Genomic DNA, 17,433 nt, shown 5'->3' with positions numbered 1-17,433 from the left:
TAAGTGCATGAGCACTGTGCCCCTACAGTGTCTAAGCAAAACCTTAGACATTGTAAGTGCAGGGTAGCCATAAGAGTATATGGTCTGGGAGTCTGTCATGCACAAACTCCACAGCACCATAATGGCTACACTGAAAACTGTGAAGTTTGGTATCCAACTTCTCAGCACAATAAATGCACACTGATGCCAGTGTACATTTTATTGTAACATACACCCCAGAGGGCACCTAAGAGGTGCCCCCTGAAACCTTAACCGACTACCCGTGTAGGCTGACTGGTTTTAGCAGCCTGCCACACTCCAGACATGTTGCTGGCCACATGGGGAGAGTGCCTTTGTCACTCTGTGGCTAGTAACAAAGCCTGTACTGGGTGGAGGTGCTTCTCACCTCCCCCTGCAGGAACTGTAACACCTGGCGGTGAGCCTCAAAGGCTCACCCCCTTTGTTACAGCACCCCAGGGCTCTCCAGCTAATGGAGTTGCCCGCCCCATCCGGCCACGGCCCCACTTTTGGCGGCAAGGCCGGAGGAGATAATGAGAAAAACAAGGAGGAGTCACTCGCCAGTCAGGACAGCCCCTAAGGCATCCTGAGCTGAGGTGACTCTGACTTTTAGAAATCCTCCATCTTGCAGATGGAGGATTCCCCCAATAGGGATAGGAATGTGCCCTCCTCCCCTCAGGGAGGAGGCACAAAGAGGGTGTAGCCACACTCAGGGCTAGTAACCCCCCAGACCTAAACACACCCCTAAATTCTGTATTTAGGGGATACCCAGAACCTAGGAACTCAGATTCCTGCAACCTAAGAAGAAGAGGACTGCTGAACTGAAAAACCTGCAGAGAAGACGGAGACACCAACTGCTTTGGCCCCAGCTCTACCCGCCTGTCTCCCCACTTCTAAAGACACTGCTCCAGCGACGCGTTCCCAGGATCCAGCAACCTCTGAAGCCGCAGAGGACTACCCTGCATCTAGAAGGACCAAGAACTCCTGAGGACAGCGGCTCTGTTCAACAAAGACTGCAACTTTGCAACAAAGAAGCAACTTTGAAACAACACACGTTTCCCGCCGGAAGCGTGAGACTTTGCACTCTGGACCCGACGCCCCCGGCTCGACTTGTGGAGAACAAACACCACAGGGAGGACTCCCTGGCGACTACGAGACCGTGAGTAGCCAGAATTGACCCCTTTTAGCCCCCACAGCGACGCCTGCAGAGGGAATCCCGAGGCTCCCCTGACCATGACTGCCTGCTTCAAAGACCCGACGCCTGGTAAAGACACTGCACCCGCAGCCCCCAGGACCTGAAGGATCCGACCTCCAGTGCAGGAGCGACCCCCAGGTGGCCCTCTCCCTTGCCCAGGTGGTGGCTACCCCGAGGAGCCCCCCCCTTGCCTGCCTGCATCGCTGAAGAGACCCCTTGGTCTCCTATTGAATCCTATTGCGAACCCGACGCTTGTTTGCACACTGCAACCGGCTGCCCCCGTGGCGCTGAGGGTGTACTTTTTGTGTGGACTTGTGTTCCCCCCGGTGCCCTACAAAACCCCCCTGGTCTGCCCTCCGAAGACTCGGGTACTTACCTGCTGGCAGACTGGAACCGGGGCACCCCCTTCTCCATTGAAGCCTATGCGTTTTGGGCACCACTTTGACCTCTGCACCTGACCGGCCTTGAGCTGCTGGTGTGGTAACTTTGGGGTTGCCCTGAACCCCCAACGGTGGGCTACCTTGGACCCAACTTTGAACCCTGTAGGTGGTTTACTTACCTGCAAAAACTAACAAACACTTACCTCCCCCAGGAACTGTTGAAAATTGCACTGTGTCTAGTTTTAAAATAGCTATATGCCATTTGTGTGAAAACTGTATATGCTATTTTGCTAATTCAAAGTTCCTAAAGTTCCTAAGTGAAGTACCTTTCATTTAAAGTATTACTTGTAAATCTTGAACCTGTGGTTCCTAAAATAAACTAAGAAAATATATTTTTCTATACAAAAACCTATTGGCCTGGAATTGTCTCTGAGTGTGTTTTCCTCATTTATTGCTTGTGTGTGTACAACACATGCTTAACACTACCCTCTGATAAGCCTACTGCTCGACCACACTACCACAAAATAGAGCATTATAATTATCTCTTTTTGCCATTATCTTACCTCTAAGGGGAACCCTTGGACTCTGTGCATACTATTCCTTACTTTGAAATAGTACATACAGAGCCAACTTCCTACAGCTACTTATGTGGGTGGCACAACCAGTGCTGCAGGCCCACTAGTAGCATTCAATTTACAGGCCCAGGGCACATGTGGTGCACTTTACTACGGACGTACAAGTAAATCAAATTTGAAATAAACAAATGTTACCATATTCATGGGAGAGAGCATATGCACTTTAGCACTGGTTAGCAGTGGTGAAGTGCGTAGAGTCCTAAAAACAGCAGAAACAGTGTCAGAAAAGTGGAGGGAGGCAGTCAAAAAGTTGTAGGATGACCACCGTAAGGCTGTCAGCTCAAACATAGATGAATATAGATTGCTTTTTAAATGCTCTTGCTGATGAATGGTAGGTGAGTGTTGGGCCGCTAGTTGACAAAGTCATCGTGGTCTAGTGGAGGGTTCTTTAGAAGTGGGAGGATCTAGCCTGTTTTGAGGAGCTGTTGGGAAGGTGCATTGAGTGAAGGAGGCATTGACAGTGGTAAGCAGGGTTAAGAGAGCATCCCAGAGAGGGCTTTGATGAAGGACAATGGTTAGACCTCTCCATAAAACGTGGCTTTGAGGCTGTTGACTATGCCAACCAGATCTGAAAGAGATATGTCTTTGAAGTCTGACCGTTGCAGGGTTCTGTGGGAAGGGGTCGGTGTCAGAATTGAAGCAGGCTTAACATTGCTGATGTGCTGTCAGATCCTCTGTATTTATTTCAGTGAAGAAGCTGGTGATGGCACAGTACTTCTGTGGAGGGAGGAATAGGTGGGTACTGCAGGAGGTTAGGCAGTGCTTGATTGTCTGAAGAGTGTTCTGCTTCTGTTAGTGGTGATGGTATTGTACTTGGCATTGGCTGATGCAGTGAGCTGTATTCATGTTGCATGGAAGGTCTTCAGTATCAAGAGGTCTTCAGAGTTAATTTTTTCTTCCATTTTCTTTCCTGTCTGCAGATCTATTGGTTGTCAGCAAGGTCTTTAGAATACTAGGTTTCTGAAAGCTATAACTTGCGAGTTCTAATTGAGGCATGGGCATTGACATGGCTTTCTAAAAAATGATTGAAGTTGTTTAGAAGGGTGTTGCTGTTGGATGTTTACTTAATGGAGCTAGAGATGAGTTCAAGCATAAATTGTGTATGGAGAAGACTTTGAAGGATCTGAAACTTCTGTCTTCTCTTTTGTGTTCACCTTGGTTAGTTGGTAGTATGCGGAGCAGGGAGATAGGGATGGAAGAGTGTCCTTTCTAGTCCTAGGGTATGGGTGTTTTCCACTGGGTTGTTGGTGATGTTGAGAAAATGAGATCAAGGACGTAGCATTTGAAGTGTTTTGATATGTGAATTGCTGTATCACGTTGAGTGCTCTGATGAGGCTGAAGACGGTAGTGTGGGCATGTTGGATAAATAAGGAGGTGATGAATTCTCTGATCTCCTCAAGGAAGTCATTGTTCTGCTCGGGAGGCCTGAAGATGAGCGGGGACTTGACTGTGTGAGTAGCAGAGAGAGGGAAGTTGCCTGTCAGGAGACCCACGGAGCTCAGTGTTCCCTGCTTGACTATTGTGCAGGACCATGAGGACTTGTAGATGACAGTTCGGCCTCCTCTCTTCTTATGTCCGTGGTTCACTGAATGGGTGCTGTAAACTGTGGAAAGAAGGACATTTAGGATGTGCAAAGATTTGAAGGTGAACTCTACTTCTGTGATGAAAAGTGTGTCAAGCTTGTGATAGGTGGTGAGGTCAGCCGTGTCTGGTGCACATAGTACTGCAGAGTGAGCGTTAATGAGCATGAGTTGAAATGTGTCTTCTGTAGTTTGAGGGTGTGCGGTAGTTAATGGGATGTTTATAAGATTGAGTCCATGGGCTGAACACATGCTATGCGTGTGTCTGGGTTGTCTGCATCTGGATGTGTTTGTGGAGGATGGGGCACTGGGGGAGGCAGATGATTATAATTTTACCTTGTAGGTTTCACTGGAACAGGGGTTCTGGCCCAAGGCCCTTCGAGGCCCAAACAGGCCACACCCTTGTCTATGTCCTCCATTTTCGAGGGACGCCGGGCAGTGGGATGCCTAGAAGAGTTGATTGAAGTAGGAAGAAGGCAGGAAATGATGCCTCTTCCTGTGCAGATGGATGTAGGGAAATGCAGTGATGTCGCTCCCTATGCAGATGACTGATGCGGGGGAAAGCGGTGCTCCACATGTGTCCCTGTACTAATGTTTAAAATATTTGAGTTTTATGGTTTAATATGTCGCTGTGATGACCATCTCAGATGGATAAATGGATACTCCTCGGTTGGATGTGTCCAGCTCCTGTGTTCCTCTTCTTGATAAATCGGAGGTGATGGCACATCTGTTCCTGTACGGCACACCTCACCAGGATAAAAAGGTGTTGTTGGCTTGAGCCTCTCCTTAGAAGCAGATACTGAAACAAGTTTTCATATGCTGCACACACACAGATCACCTGTTGGCTTTGTCAGCGCCTGTTTGAGTAGTTCTAGAGCAGGTTGTTTTGTTGCTGTCTGAGGTGAATATCATTCTGTAATAGAGCTGTTTTTATTTTTCAGCCAATTACAATGAGCTGTACCAGTGGTCCGTGGAATCCTATCCAGACTTCTGGGCTGAGTTTTGGAATTTCAGTGGGATTGTTGCCTCTTGTCCATATGATGAGGTGAGTTATTCGTTTTTATCCATTCTTTACATCATGCTTTCACTGTTGAGCACCCTATGTGTTCACATGGCGGTGGATCCAAGACTATGTTGGGTATCTTGTGGGCGCTGCGTGCTGAGTCATTTTGTGCTGCAGTAACTGCACTGGATATACTGTTTGCTCATTTGTAAGGTGTGCTGTGACTATACTGGTCACCCTGTGCTTGGGCGCAGGTGGTGCTTAAATGGCTTTAGGCAGCCTTTATTTTCAGTCTTGGTGATATTATGAATGCACCACTGGCCATTCACTAGGCTAAGCATAGGTGGTTTTGTGATCTCACAGGGTCTTCTCAGGTCTATATTGTAGGAAGCTGGCCTGGTGTGTGGTGAGCACCTATGGTGTTATCACCTTATACCATGTCCAGGTGTCCCATATTAGTGAGGTGTAGACAATGTCTAGGAAGCCACGGCTCTCTAGAGGTAGATGTGGATGAGCAGCCAAGGCCTATCTAGGAGACATGCAAAGCTTTTGCACTTACAGACATGAAAGAACCACACAGTGTTACAAAAATAAAGGTACTTTATTATAGTAACACAAATACTAAAATACTTTATAGGCAATACTCCACTAGGAGGTGAGTAAACCCACTATTATATATATACACTAGAAGTCCGTGATTAGCATAAAAAGCAATACCAAAGGAGACCAAACCATATACTAAGTAAGTGGAATGCTAATGCAGTCCCCCACCCAAGGAAGTGGAATCAGTAGAGGGGAGATTGAGGAACTAAAAAACCCAAAAGGTAAGTACCAGGGTGCCCACCAGTGACCAAGAGAGAAGAGATAAGTACTTGGTTTTTCCCCAACCCCACAGATAAACTTTGGAAAAGGACTGTGCAAGACTGGAAGAAACCAAAGGTGGATCCTGACAGAAGAGGACCTGCAAAAGAAGGGGACCAAGTCCAGTTCGAGTTGGAGTGTCCTGTTGGGACAGGAGCCAGTACCCACTTTCTGGAGATGCGGGACCAGGTCCACGGTGGAGACCGAGTCAGCTGTGCAGCACTGGAGCAGGAGAAGAGGACCAGAAGTGATGCAGGCGATGTCCCTAGACAGAAGAAGAGTTGCAGTCATTCAGTGGTGATGGAGAACCACCAACAAGCCTTGGCAAAGGAAGCAGTCGCAGATGAAGAGTTGCAGAGCTGCTGGGGACCAGCAAGGTCCAGTGAGACTCAACCCAAGGAGGGAAGTCCCAGGTGACCCTCAGCAATGAGGAGAATTGGAAGACGAGGAGGCAGCTCCCACAGGCAACTCACAGGCAGCAGGAACAGGAGTCGCAGTGAGGTCCAGTCAGCGCGCCTGGAGAGGAGTCCCACGTCGCTGGAGCAGCAGGCAGGCGTCTGAGCTTTGCAGGGCAGAGTGCCGGAGGCCGGGGCTACACTGGGCTACACTGAGCCTCAAGATACCTTGGAGGAGGAATAAACAAGCCTTGATAGCTGCAAGAGTCGCGGTGCACAGTGGTACTGACCTGTAGGGAGAGTCAAGGGCTCACCGTCTCCCAAGTTGGACAGCTGGTAGAGAGGACCGAGGGGACCTTTCCAGACCACCAACTGTGTTGCAGGATCCACACAGCCAGACGTTGTTGCAGTTGGTGCCTGCGGATGCAGTGGAGTGACTCCTTCACTCCAAGGGAGATTCCTTCTTGCTCCTTGTGCAGGCTGAAGACTCATGGCCCTCAGGATGCACAGCCAGAGATTGTGTTGTGCTTTGTTTTCTGAGCTCTGTTTTACTGTAGTGAAGGGCATTCAGGGAGCTGGTACTCCACAGAGCATAGGCCACCCCCAGGATATCTCTAGCCAGATGTCTCGAATCTAGCAAACCAGTCAATAATAAAATGAACTGGTTTTATTCACCTGAGATTTTTCAATGTGAAAATGTCATCATAAATGCAGCAAAAATTTACACACTGAAAAATCTCAGGTGAATAAAACCGGTCATAGATTAAAGACTAGTCTGTAGTAGAAAGTTTTGGTCTTAGGCATGTAGAGAACTTTAGTCCTTCCATTTTTCATCCTGAGAAACTAGCTGCGACCTCATGTGCTAAACACGGTGAAACTCTCGGTGGAAGCAGCCAAACCGGACACAGCACGCTCAAGATAAAGGATGATTCCTCCTTTGTAGGGTGGAATGCATAGCTCTAGCAGTGAGGAAATGCCCATTTCTCAATTGGAAGTCTGGCTCAGCATACTTTAAAGAAAAGTCATTAAAGTGTTTCCCTCACATATTTGGGTTCTTAGTATAATTCTTTTAAGTTCAAGTGACATTTCAAATGTGCTCTGAAATGCTTCTGGATGAGTATTACCTTCCTGGTGGTGGCCTTTAATCCTGGGCTTACCCCTTCTCTTTTGCCATCTTGAATTAGGGAAAATTAATCATACCACTCCCATCCAATACCTCCGGGAAGGTCACAGAACTCTGACACATTGAGACACAAGACAGTCTGGAACCGTAACAGTCCAGTTTTAGACTCCTCTGCAGCCCTGTTTCACTTCTGGTTGCGCTATCTGAAGATGTGAGACATAGTACTGTGAGGATGGTTTAAGAGCCTTGGCACTTTAGGTCCTAGCTCTTGCTGTGTAAAAATGAATTTCTGCAGATTATAATTGGGGAGGGATTGTTGATGGCTGTTAGTTTTATACTTACCACTTAGGAGCAGCTCAACTGGATCCAGCAGCAGGTCTCTTAGCTGTGAAGCCAACCAGAGCTCCATGAGGCTCGATGTGGTTAGTGGGAGACTGTGAATGAGGATTCTTTGGAGCTAACACAGTGGTTGACGAGACCAGAGAAATTGCTTGTAATTGTTCTGCTTAACCTCAAACTAAGAGGGAACTAAGCTAAACAGTGCAAAGAATGCAGCACTCTTAGTCTGAGTAATGAATTTTATTATTGCACTTCCCAGATCTCAAACAAAAACATACAAAAATATAAACATGAACATTCAACTTGAATGCACTAAAACATGCGTAGATACCAAAATAATCACAGCAGTTGAACAATGATAGACATAAAAAAAGTGCAATACATCAAAAATATGTATGTATGCAGTGAATATATATATATATATATATATATAATATATATATGCACAGCAAAGGTAGATACTTAAGAGTTAAAATGCATCACCATGGGGATCGAATCCAGCATCATCAGCCAACATCAAGCTGTGGAACCCTGGATGGCTGAGACCGGAGAAACACTCCCCAATGGGATTTGGATCTGAGTAGTGCGTCCACCCTCAAAATGAGTTCCTTCCATATCAGCGCCAAGCTTCATCACCTTTATATACCTGAAACAAACCCAGGAGGAAGGTTCTGATAACCTTTTCCCCCCCTTCTAGTAAGTTGTGAAATTCAAGCGCTGGTTGTACTTGGTCTGTGTCAAAAACACACAAAAGAATTGACCAGGCCCCAGTGCACATTCCCAAGATCGAGCCGTACTTTTCTCTTTTGTAAACATTCACATCCTGATATACTTTTGTCACCTCTACATCCCTCAAGATATGTTCCCTGCTCTGGTGAGAAGAGCGAAAACATGTTCAGAGTAGAAAACAAGGTGTGCGTGGAAAAATACCTGAGCTACCGATAGTTGAAGCTAAACTAAACACAAAATGGAGTCAATGGTCAAGATGGAGTTGGTTGTTAAATACAGATAGCATTACAGTGATGCTCTGTAAAAATATCAGCAGGAATATTGGCTGCCAATCATGTACCGTGCAATCCTGACCTAGATGATCAGTTCAGATTAATTCTCTGTTCGCAGCACCCCTGGGTCATCACCGCAGGTGATGTTCTTCTGTTCTGTATCTGTGATGCAGCAGCTCCCTGCTACAGCTTTTCAGTCCCTACATCTTCAGTGAGGTCTCCAGGCACTCTATGTCCAGAGCCATCATGGATGCACCATGCACTCTTCTTCTAGGCCCTTCACTTGGTTTGCCATGCACTCTTCTACAAGAGGCTTCACTGGTGTCTCCAGGCTCTCCACCCCCAGCTCCTTCACTAGGACCTCAAGGCATTTGGCTTGCAAGGTTAGCTGGACTCCAATCTTCATGTGAGCTGCAAAGAGACCTGCTTCTACCAGCCTGCATATTGTGGATAAAAAAAATTAGGCATAATAGTAGTTATTTGCTGACCCAGGTAAAAAATTTGAGTTTGGGTATGCATGGTGGTTATGTTTTAGTCAGTAAAATAAAAGCATTACTTAGCTGGGTCAACTTTTAGATGTTTAGTATCATTGCTGACCACTGTTACTGTTATTACAAAATAAAAAATGTCCAGACCTTTGTGCACATGAAGGCCTGGTCTAAGGTTAGACTTGGAGCTGGGGACAGAAAACAAAGCAAGGTTGGGCGGAGCATCTGTGATTAAAACAAATCAGAGCGATTTCTCACCCACTGTTTCTCTACCTTAAGCAATTAAAAAGATTTTATCGCATATCAAAGTGAATTTCTCCATATTGACAGAGAAACGCCTATATTCGTACTCACATGTTTATGCTTTTGTGTGAAATATATATAACCAATGAAGGGATATTTTCAACCTAAGGAATTTAGGGGATTCTCCTTTTATTGCCACCAACCAGGCCTATGGGCTGCATGTAGACCCTGAAAGGCATGCTAAATAGGTATGGTCTTAATTTAAAGGTCTAGTGTTGGACTTGGCTCTCTCTGCAGGTACACCCAAACATTTTTACTTTCACTCCCTTCCTTTGCTGAACCTGTTTTTGTTGGCATGTAGGACTTTTTGCACTTTACCATTGGCAACCAGAGCTAAATGCTTGTGTTCTTTCCCTAAAACATGGTAGAATCGGCCTACAGTTGATTTACTTATAAGTTCCTAGCAAAGTGTTACTACATGTACCCAGGGGCCTATATTAACCAGTACTAATGGGCCTGCAGCACTTATTGTACCACCCACCAAAGTAGCCTTTTAAAACCTGTCTCAGGCCTGCCATGGCAGCCTGTAGTGCAGTTGTAAACTGCCAATTCAACCTGGCAAAAAAACCTTGTGCCAGGTGTGAGAAAGTAGCCTCTTTCTAGCCTTGTTACCCCCACTTTTGGCCTGTTTGTGAGTGTATGTCAGGGTGTTTTCACTGTCTCACTGGGATCCTGCTAGCCAGGGCCCAGTGCTCATAGTGAAAACCCTATGTTTTCAGTATGTTTGTTATGTGTCACTGGGACCCTGCTAGTCAGGACCCCAGTGCTCATAAGTTTGTGGCCTATATGTATGTGTTCCCTGTGTGGTGCCTAACTGTCTCACTGAGGCTCTGCTAATCAGAACCTCAGTGGTTATGCTCTCTCATTTCTTTCCAAATTGTCACTAACAGGCTAGTGACCATTTTTACCAATTTACATTGGCTTACTGGAACACCCTTATAATTCCCTAGTATATGGTACTGAGGTACCCAGGGTATTGGGGTTCCAGGAGATCCCTATGGGCTGCAGCATTTCTTTTGCCACCCATAGGGAGCTCTGACAATTCTTACACAGGCCTGCCACTGCAGCCTGAGTGAAATAACGACCACGTTATTTCACAGCCATTTTACACTGCACTTAAGTAACTTATAAGTCACCTATATGTCTAACCTTTACCTGGTAAAGGTTAGGTGCAAAGTTACTTAGTGTGAGGGCACCCTGGCACTAGCCAAGGTGCCCCCACATTGTTCAGAGCCAATTCCCTGAACTTTGTGAGTGTGGGGACACCATTACACGCGTGCACTACATATAGGTCACTACCTATATGTAGCTTCACAATGGTAACTCCGAATATGGCCATGTAACATGTCTATGATCATGGAATTGCCCCCTCTATGCCATCCTGGCATTGTTGGTACAATTCCATGATCCCAGTGGTCTGTAGCACAGACCCTGGTACTGCCAAACTGCCCTTCCTGGGGTTTCACTGCAGCTGCTGCTGCTGCCAACCCCTCAGACAGGCATCTGCCCTCCTGGGGTCAAGCCAGGCTTATCCCAGGATGGCAGAACTAAGGACTTCCTCTGAGAGAGGGTGTTACACCCTCTCCCTTTGGAAAATGGTGTGAAGGCAGGGGAGGAGTAGCCTCCCCCAGCCTCTGGAAATGCTTTGTTGGGCACAGAGGTGCCCAATTCTGCATAAGCCAGTCTACACCGGTTCAGGGGACCCCTTAGCCCTGCTCTGGCGCGAAACTGGACAAAGGAAAGGGGAGTGACCACTCCCCTGACCTGCACCTCCCCTGGGAGGTGTCCAGAGCTCCTCCAGTGTGCTCCAGACCTCTGCCATCTTGGAAACAGAGGTGCTGCTGGCACACTGGACTGCTCTGAGTGGCCAGTGCCACCAGGTGACGTCAGAGACTCCTGCTGATAGGCTCCTTCAGGTGTTAGTAGCCTATCCTCTCTCCTAGGTAGCCAAACCCTCTTTTCTGGCTATTTAGGGTCTCTGTCTCTGGGGAAACTTCAGATAACGAATGCAAGAGCTCATCCGAGTTCCTCTGCATCTCTCTCTTCACCTTCTGATAAGGAATCGACTGCTGACCGCGCTGGAAGCCTGCAAACCTGCAACATAGTAGCAAAGACGACTACTGCAACTCTGTAACGCTGATCCTGCCGCCTTCTCGACTGTTTTCCTGCTTGTGCATGCTGTGGGGGTAGTCTGCCTCCTCTCTGCACCAGAAGCTCCGAAGAAATCTCCCGTGGGTCGACGGAATCTTCCCCCTGCAACCGCAGGCACCAAAAAGCTGCATTACCGGTCCCTTGGGTCTCCTCTCAGCACGACGAGCGAGGTCCCTCGAATCCAGCGACTCTGTCCAAGTGACCCCCACAGTCCAGTGACTCTTCAGTCCAAGTTTGGTGGAGGTAAGTCCTTGCCTCACCTCGCTGGGCTGCATTGCTGGGAACCGCGACTTTGCAGCTACTCCGGCCCCTGTGCACTTCCGGCGGAAATCCTTTGTGCACAGCCAAGCCTGGGTCCACGGCACTCTAACCTGCATTGCACGACTTTCTAAGTTGGTCTCCGGCGACGTGGGACTCCTTTGTGCAACTTCGGCGAGCACCGTTTCACGCATCCTCGTAGTGCCTGTTTCTGGCACTTCTCCGGGTGCTACCTGCTTCAGTGAGGGCTCTTTGTCTTGCTCGACGTCCCCTCTCTCTTCAGGTCCAATTTGCGACCTCCTGGTCCCTCCTGGGCCCCAGCAGCGTCCAAAAACACCAAACGCACGATTTGCGACTAGCAAGGCTTGTTGGTATCCTTTCGGCGGGAAAACACTTCTGCACAACTCTCCAAGGCGAGAGGGATCTGTCCACCAAAGGGGAAGTCTCTAGCCCTTTTCGTTCCTGCAGAAACCTCAGCTTCTTCTGTCCAGTATCAGCTTCTTTGCACCCGCAGCTGGCATTTCCTGGGCATCTGCCCATCTCCGACTTGCTTGTGACTTTTGGACTTGGTCCCCTTGTTCCACAGGTACCCTAGATTGGAAATCCACAGTTGTTGCATTGCTGGTTTGTGTCTTTCCTGCATTATTCCTCTAACACGACTTCTTTGTCCTTAGGGGAACTTTAGTGCACTTTGCACTCACTTTTCAGGGTCTTGGGGAGGGTTATTTTTCTAACTCTCACTATTTTCTAATAGTCCCAGCGACCCTCTACAAGGTCACATAGGTTTGGGGTCCATTCGTGGTTCGCATTCCACTTTTGGAGTATATGGTTTGTGTTGCCCCTATCCCTATGTTTCCCCATTGCATCCTATTGTAACTATACATTGTTTGCACTGTTTTCTAAGACTATACTGCATATTTTTGCTATTGTGTATATATATCTTGTGTATATTTCCTATCCTCTCACTGAGGGTACACTCTAAGATACTTTGGCATATTGTCATAAAAATAAAGTACCTTTATTTTTAGTATAACTGTGTATTGTGTTTTCTTATGATATTGTGCATATGACACTAAGTGGTACTGTAGTAGCTTCACACGTCTCCTAGTTCAGCCTAAGCTGCTCTGCTAAGCTACCATTATCTATCAGCCTAAGCTGCTAGACACCCTATACACTAATAAGGGATAACTGGGCCTGGTGCAAGGTGCAAGTACCCCTTGGTACCCACTACAAGCCAGTCCAGCCTCCTACACCAGGCCTAAACTTTCCATTTTAACACATATAAGTCACCACTAAGGTAGACCCTAAAGGCCAATAGGCAGGGTTAAATAGTAGGACATGCCCTTAAGTTTGAGATGTCTTAGTAGTAAAAATGTGTTTTTCACTACTGTAAAGCCTATCTCTCCCATTTAATTACATTGGGTTACCTTATTGCATTTTAAAGTGATAACGTTTGACTGGGAGTAGATACAGATCTTAAGTTTGGACTCCAATGAATTGTAATATAAAAATCCTCTTTAATGGTAAAGTTGGATTTTAAGTCAACAATCTGAAAATGCCACTTTAAGTTGCAATTTTCTTGCCCTAACCATTTGGTGCCTGCTGCCAATGTCTCGGGTCACATGACTATGAATGGCTCTGTTGTTGGACTTTGTGCAGACAGAGGGACAAAAGGGGACTAGGTGTTGGCAGGATGGGTTATCCTGGCAGGATGGGTCATCCTGCCAGGATTGCTGTGGATGGAGCTGTTCCCTGCCCCACTTGCACTTCGAAAGGCTTGTGACCAGCACACACAAAGGAACCTGACACTAGCTATTTTCCACCCCAAACTTCTTGGTGCCTTGGCAGGGAAAGGGAATAACTTTCCAGAATCAGATGTTTGGGTAGCATCATCAGAAATTCCCTGCCTGAGACCTACTGACCTTGCTAGAGAGAGTCACACTCCCCAAGAGGTGCCTCTCCAGGTTCTGGACCCTTGACTGGCTACAGCAACGACAGCCCGCAGGCACCGCCAATGCCAAGCTTCAGCAACGACCCTCCGCAACGCCAGAACGGATGTTAGCGCTGGAGTTTGACAGAGTAACTTTTTCAGCAGGACTAACCTAGTGCTTGCATCTGTCCTGTGCTCCATCGCGGTTGGCCTGAACTTGTGACTTTATTTCCCGTGTCTAGCATGACCAGATTACCGCGAGTAGCACTTTGTGCTTTTAGGCCCTATACCTACCTATGCATTTGAAATTCAGTATCTCTCTTTCTACTGATTGCATTTTTTTCATTTTGGTATTATTTTATTTAATAAAATGTATCCTATGTTTCTACATTGGTTTATGAATTTTCTTGTGTTGTATTTTTTTCTTTATTACTGTTTGCATGCTGCAAAAATACTTTACACTTTACCTGTCAGTTAAGCCCAACCGCTTTGTGCCAAGCTACCAGAGGGTTAAGCACAGGTTTATTTAGTGACTTTTATGTTTTACCCTGACAAGGGTTGTGGTTGTTGCTTGAGTAGGGTTTCCGCCCCCTTCAACCATTAACCTAATTTCCTACAGCCCATTAGTCACGCTTATTTCAGTATTAGTCCTCTTTGTTCCCTTGGTAACAGTCATCTGCTGATCGAGGCCACTGGCTCTTTTCAGGTCTCGGCTCTAGACTGCGCATATTCTCATGTCTCGGAAAGAGACCTGTGGTATATACTTTGTGGGCTTCAGCCCACCCATAGGATTCCCATTTGCTGGCTCCGTTGTTGTTGTCCTATTCTTTCTCCTCATTTGTCCCTGGCATGCATTTGCTTGTTTAGCCCTCCCTGAGAGCAGGGACTAAGTGCTATATAAATACACTGGTCACCATTTTAACATGTGTTCTGGAACTACTTTTACCTTTAATCTATAGCACTTCCCCCTGTTTCTCCTTTTCCCTTCTCTCTCCCAATACTTTCTCTATGTCTCTGCTCACTTCCCCACTTCCCCCTCCTATTCTCCCTCTACTCTATTGTGTCACTCTCTCTCTTCCACTTCTCCCACTTGCTGTCCCCCTCTCTCTTCTCTACCACTCCTTCATCTCTCTGCTCTCTCTCCTATGCCTCTTTCTCTTTTTCTCCTCCTTCCACTCCTCCCTTTCTCCTCTCCCCCTCCCCGCCTCTCCTCTTCTCTGTTTTTCGCTCACTCCTTCTTTTTCTGTTCTCTTCTTCCCTCTTCTCCCTCCCTTCTTTCTCCCTCTCTCTGTCTCTTCCCCCCACTCCCAGCATGTTAATGTTTCGATGTTGCCTCTGCAGGTGATTGACAGGTCCCTGGGCATCGCGGATGTTCCAGAATGGTTCAAAGGCAGCCGCCTTAACTATGCTGAAAACCTGCTGAAGCACAAGGAGAATGACAAGATTGCGCTCTATGCTGCCAGTAAGTCTTTCCCATCTTAGAAGTATTCTTGTCCAACCAGCGCTTTGAAGAAGGGCACTTTGTGCTTCTTGACCCTTGTTTATTTCAGCTGCTTGATGTTTATTCCTTCAACCGTCTGCCCAAGTGTTTTCTCTCTCTTGACTCAAAGGGTTGGCCTCATCTCAGTGCGCCCCTTGAGGTGGAATTAATTTAGAAGGCAAGGACTGCATGATTAGGAGTCGATGAACACATCTTTTAGCATCACTTGGCTATAGCAGCCCTTTTGTTGGTGCTTTTGAAGTGTGGAACCTTCCTCTGGGTCTGACCAGTTGTGCCTCGATAGCCTCTCTGCGAATCACTATGCATCCATCTTGGAGCTGCGCATGCTCTTTCTTCTATATTTCTCTTCTTTGGTTGTCTTCCATGCTCTCTCTTCCTTTCTGTCTTTAGCCTTTCCTACCTCTGCTTCTCTGTGCCTTCTGTCTAACTCATATGCTCTTCCCGCTCTTTTCTTTCTCTCTCCCCCTCTCTTCCTTTCCTGCCTCTCGTTTGTTCTTCTTTCCTTGTCTTTCTCCTTTCCCTCCATTTGTTCCCAGTTTCTTCTCTCCCTCTCTCATCCTCATTCCTTTCGTTGGTCTTCTTGGACCAGCCTGCCGTACATTCTGCAGTCTCAGATGTGGTTGGGCTCTTGTCCTTGCGTCAGGGACAGCTTAAATCCTCCATTAGTGCTGGTCCTGGCAGCTTCTGGTGGGTTCTCAACTCCTCCAGACTCTGCCCTGGTCTCCAAGAGAACAGTAACCAAGTCTGTGTCTCAAGTTGGCAGCAGAGTGAAGATCCACCAAACCTTCAAAACTACTTTGTGTTTATCTTTCTTACAAAAGATATAAAACTGAAAAAATGGAAAGGTTACAAATATTTTTATTTGTTCTCTTCATCATTACACTTTTTCACTGGTAAGAATGCTATACATCGGTAAATACCCAACACAAGAGTGTTTGCTCAATCGTTTTATGCAGTAAAAATGTTGTTTCATTCTATTAAATACATAGTCAACTCTATTGTGTCTTTAGGTTCAAAAGTACAGTAGTTGAAATCAAGTGAAATGTTGTAGGGCCTCCGTGCAGAACACGGGTGACCTCATGATGTCCAGTGGCAAGGAAGGAGCGGATTCTACCGGTATCATATTGAACTAAGACTGTAAGAAGCATAATCCTCGCCTCCGTGTCCTTAATAGAATTAAAAATTCTTGACGCGAATGCTAGAAAATTTTACGTTCTATGGCAGGACCGGAGGCTCGGATTATGCTTGTTTAAAGCTGGTGTATTACAATGGAAGCCACATCATGAATAGGTTTATAATAAAATCTCTTAAAAGTGGAATCCGTCGACCAGTCTGCCGCTCTCATTATGTCTTGCAGTTGAGAACCAAGGCCGAAAGATTTGGAGGCCATTGCTCCCCTGACAGAATGTGCCTCAAAAATGGAAGTGTTGATACCAGCTTCTGACAAAATCCACTTCACCCAGCATGCCAAGGTAGCCGATGACACAGGATGAAATGGCTTTTGTAAAGCAATCAGAAGTTGACCCCCAGCAGGTTGTCGAAATTCCCTGGTGCGATCTTCATATTCTCGCAGACATTACTTGCCTTGAGAAAGTCTTCGTCCTCCGGGCTATGGAGAAAGTTACACCTTCAGGAGAATATACTCTACCTGCAATATCCAGAGCGCAAACATCTGACACTCTCCTACAGGAGAGGAGGCATAAGACAATAGTCAGCTTTGCGGACAACTGCTTCCTGGATAAATCTGTAATGGGGGCCCCCAAGGGATCCAGGTTCCGTGGGTTGCACCAACCCACCCACCTGCGCCAGGAAGATAAATATCTTCTATGAGTGGAGTCTGCCCAGGAGGCGGACATGAAGGAGATAGCGCTCTCCGAAAGGCTCTTCAAATACCAGCATTGCCCGAAATGCGCCGGGCCATGAGATGCAACTTGTTCTGGACAATGAGGGGGTGAGGTTGCCCCAACAGGTTTAACAACAGATTGGGGCTGAACGGAATCTGGACAGGCAGATCTCGGGAAAGCTCCAACAGGAGAGGAAAACACGTCTGTGCTCTCCAAATTGGAGAGACTAGAATCAATTCCGCTCGCTGTCGCATCACCTGAGATGCTACCCTCGGGAGCATGATAAACGGGAGAAAGGCATAGAGGAGTGGGCCCGTCCAATTCTGCAGGAAGGCATCTGAAGCAATGGCTAAGGGGTCCGGTCTCCAAGAGAAAAATTGGTCTATCTGGTAAGAAAGACGAGATGCAAAGAGGTCTACATGGCATTGACCCCATCTCGTTTGTAACGT

The 17,433-nt window shown here is 46.9% G+C and overlaps 1 protein-coding gene across 1 annotated transcript in view; it reads left to right on the top strand.

The window, feature by feature from the left end:
- AACS (acetoacetyl-CoA synthetase) overlaps positions 1–17,433 on the top strand; it is a 285,977-nt gene that overhangs the window by 19,352 nt on the left and 249,192 nt on the right. Inside the window, exons 2-3 of the mRNA XM_069215374.1 lie at positions 4,729–4,832; positions 14,981–15,101. Of these exons, the coding sequence (XP_069071475.1) occupies positions 4,729–4,832; positions 14,981–15,101 (225 nt within the window). The remainder of the gene's footprint in view (positions 1–4,728; positions 4,833–14,980; positions 15,102–17,433) is intronic.

This window comes from Pleurodeles waltl, chromosome 11, assembly GCF_031143425.1.
Source record: "Pleurodeles waltl isolate 20211129_DDA chromosome 11, aPleWal1.hap1.20221129, whole genome shotgun sequence".
Classification (NCBI taxonomy): domain Eukaryota; kingdom Metazoa; phylum Chordata; class Amphibia; order Caudata; family Salamandridae; genus Pleurodeles; species Pleurodeles waltl.
Note: the sequence above shows the minus strand (reverse complement) of the source record. Positions and strands in the feature narration are given on the sequence as shown.